The following is a 1,989-nucleotide window of genomic DNA, read 5'->3' as shown; positions in this document are numbered from 1 at the left end:
ACTTTTCATCATAAATGTCCCCCCACAATATCCATCGCACGGTCAAGCCTTAATAGAAGCTTTGCACTAGCTACTATTTGGGGACAGTGTGATGCAGGCATGACCTAAGCATGTCTTTAAGTCTCTCCCAGGTCTCCATCTGCAGAGAACTGGGTATTGCAGATGGAGAAGCTAATGGAAGTTATGTGTTGTACGGACGAACAAATGGTCCGATATGCTACCTTCAAGTTGACAGCTGAAGCAGAACGTTGGTGGACATCAAAGAAGGACCACCTACAACAACAGGTAGGCGAAGGCGTACCAATCACTTGGAAGGACTTCAAAGATGCATTTATGGAGCGCTTCTTTCCTCAGTCAGTTCGACTGGCTGAGGCACAAGAATTTACAGACCTGGTGCAAGGATCGTCTACAGTGGAACAATATGCAGCAAGGTTCATAGAACTACGGTTCGCCCCATACCTGGTGCCTACGGAAGATTTGAAGGCAAGAAAGTTCGAAAAGGGTTTGTAACCAAGAATCATGAACCAGGTGGTTGCATTCGAAATTGGAAATCTGACAGACCTCGTCAACAAAACGGCGATGGTTGAGCAGACACTGAATATCAATGTAGAACGCTTCAACCATAGGAAGAGAGTGCTCCACAAGGGAGTCGGTATGGTGGAAATTCCCATGATCACAACAAAAGAAGATTCAACCCAACGGTTGGAAGGAACACAGCCCATCAGCAGCCCCATCATCAGGGAGGAGGTGGACAACGCCCTATGTGCCAGACTTGTGGGAAAATACATTCTGGGAGATCCCGGCTTGGACAATCGGGTTGTTATCGGTGTGGTGGACCAGGACACTTGGCGAAGGATTGCAGGGCCCCTACCAACAACCCAACCAATCAGAATCGCCCAGGGGAACAACGGAATACAACGCCTGCACATGTGTATGACTTGACTCCAGGTGATGCAGCAACGTCAAACAAAGTAGTGATAGGTACACTTTTAATTTCACCCCGCCAAGCTATTGTGCTTTTTGACTCTGGTGCAACACATTCATTTGTGTCACACTCTTTTTCCCGAGACTGTAACTTGATGTCTGAATGGTTGGATGTAGACCTAGCAGTAAACACCCCTGTAGGGAAAACTGCAATATGTACTTCCGTAGTTAGAAAATGCTCTATTTCCGTACAAGGTCATGTCATGCCAGCTAATCTTGTTACATTTAAGATGAGCAGGTTTAACGTGATCCTAGGTATGGATTGGTTATCCATGTACCATGCTTGCGTCGATTGTTTCTGCAAGGAAGTAGTGTTCAAACCACCAGGAGCAGCAAAATTCAAAATTCAGGGGAAGAGGGGATTCAACTTACCCAAGCTAGTATCGGCAATGCAAGCGACTCAGCTTTTGAAACAAGGGTGTTCGGGATTCTTGGCGTGTGTGACAAAAGAAGCACCAGAAGCAAAGCTCGAGGAGATACCTATCGTGCGGGATTTTGTGGATGTGTTTCCGGAGGAACTACCTGGATTACCTCCAGACAGAGAGATCGAGTTACTATAGACTTATTACCAGGCACGGGACCTATATCCAAAGCACCTTACCGGATGGCACCACTCGAACTGAAAGAGTTGAAAGAGCAGTCAATTGTCGTTCATATGGTGCCATCTTGATGCTTGCTTGGTAGCTATTATTGTATGCAAATTCTATTAAAGGAATATACTAACTCCAGCTGTAATACCCCGGTCCCATATTGGGAAGAGATGAATAGTTTACATAAAGTGAGTGATTTATAAAGATACTCATGGGTGCTAAGTCCCACATTGCCTAGTTACTAGGTGAAACTAGGCTTTATAAGGGATTCTAGGAAAAATTCCAAATTAACTAGTCCTTTTGGGGTGATAGCGCAGATGTGGCTAGCGTTTTTCCTTGGGTCGTTACAAATGGTATCAGAGCCACCTAGTAACGCCAGGTCATGTGGTACTAAAGCACTGCATGACGTGGCCCT

The 1,989-nt window shown here is 45.7% G+C and overlaps 1 protein-coding gene across 1 annotated transcript; it reads left to right on the top strand.

The window, feature by feature from the left end:
• Positions 1-204: 204 nt before the first annotated feature.
• Positions 205-1,544, top strand: LOC133876753 (uncharacterized). The gene is made up of 2 exons (XM_062314999.1): positions 205-483; positions 627-1,544. The coding sequence occupies exons 1-2, from the start codon at positions 205-207 to the stop codon at positions 1,542-1,544; spliced, it is 1,197 nt and encodes a 398-aa protein (XP_062170983.1).
• Positions 1,545-1,989: the final 445 nt, after the last annotated feature.

Source organism: Alnus glutinosa, chromosome 9, assembly GCF_958979055.1.
Source record: "Alnus glutinosa chromosome 9, dhAlnGlut1.1, whole genome shotgun sequence".
In the NCBI taxonomy this organism is placed as follows: Eukaryota; Viridiplantae; Streptophyta; class Magnoliopsida; order Fagales; family Betulaceae; genus Alnus; species Alnus glutinosa.
Note: the sequence above shows the minus strand (reverse complement) of the source record. Positions and strands in the feature narration are given on the sequence as shown.

Bases quoted from the DNA above. Each gene is read 5' to 3' on its own strand.
- LOC133876753 (XM_062314999.1), top strand. From the start codon at position 205: ATGGTCCGATATGCTACCTTCAAGTTGACAGCTGAAGCAGAACGTTGG. The intron at 484-626 runs GCAAGAAAGTTC...CTTCAACCATAG, and splicing joins TGCCTACGGAAGATTTGAAG to GAAGAGAGTGCTCCACAAGG.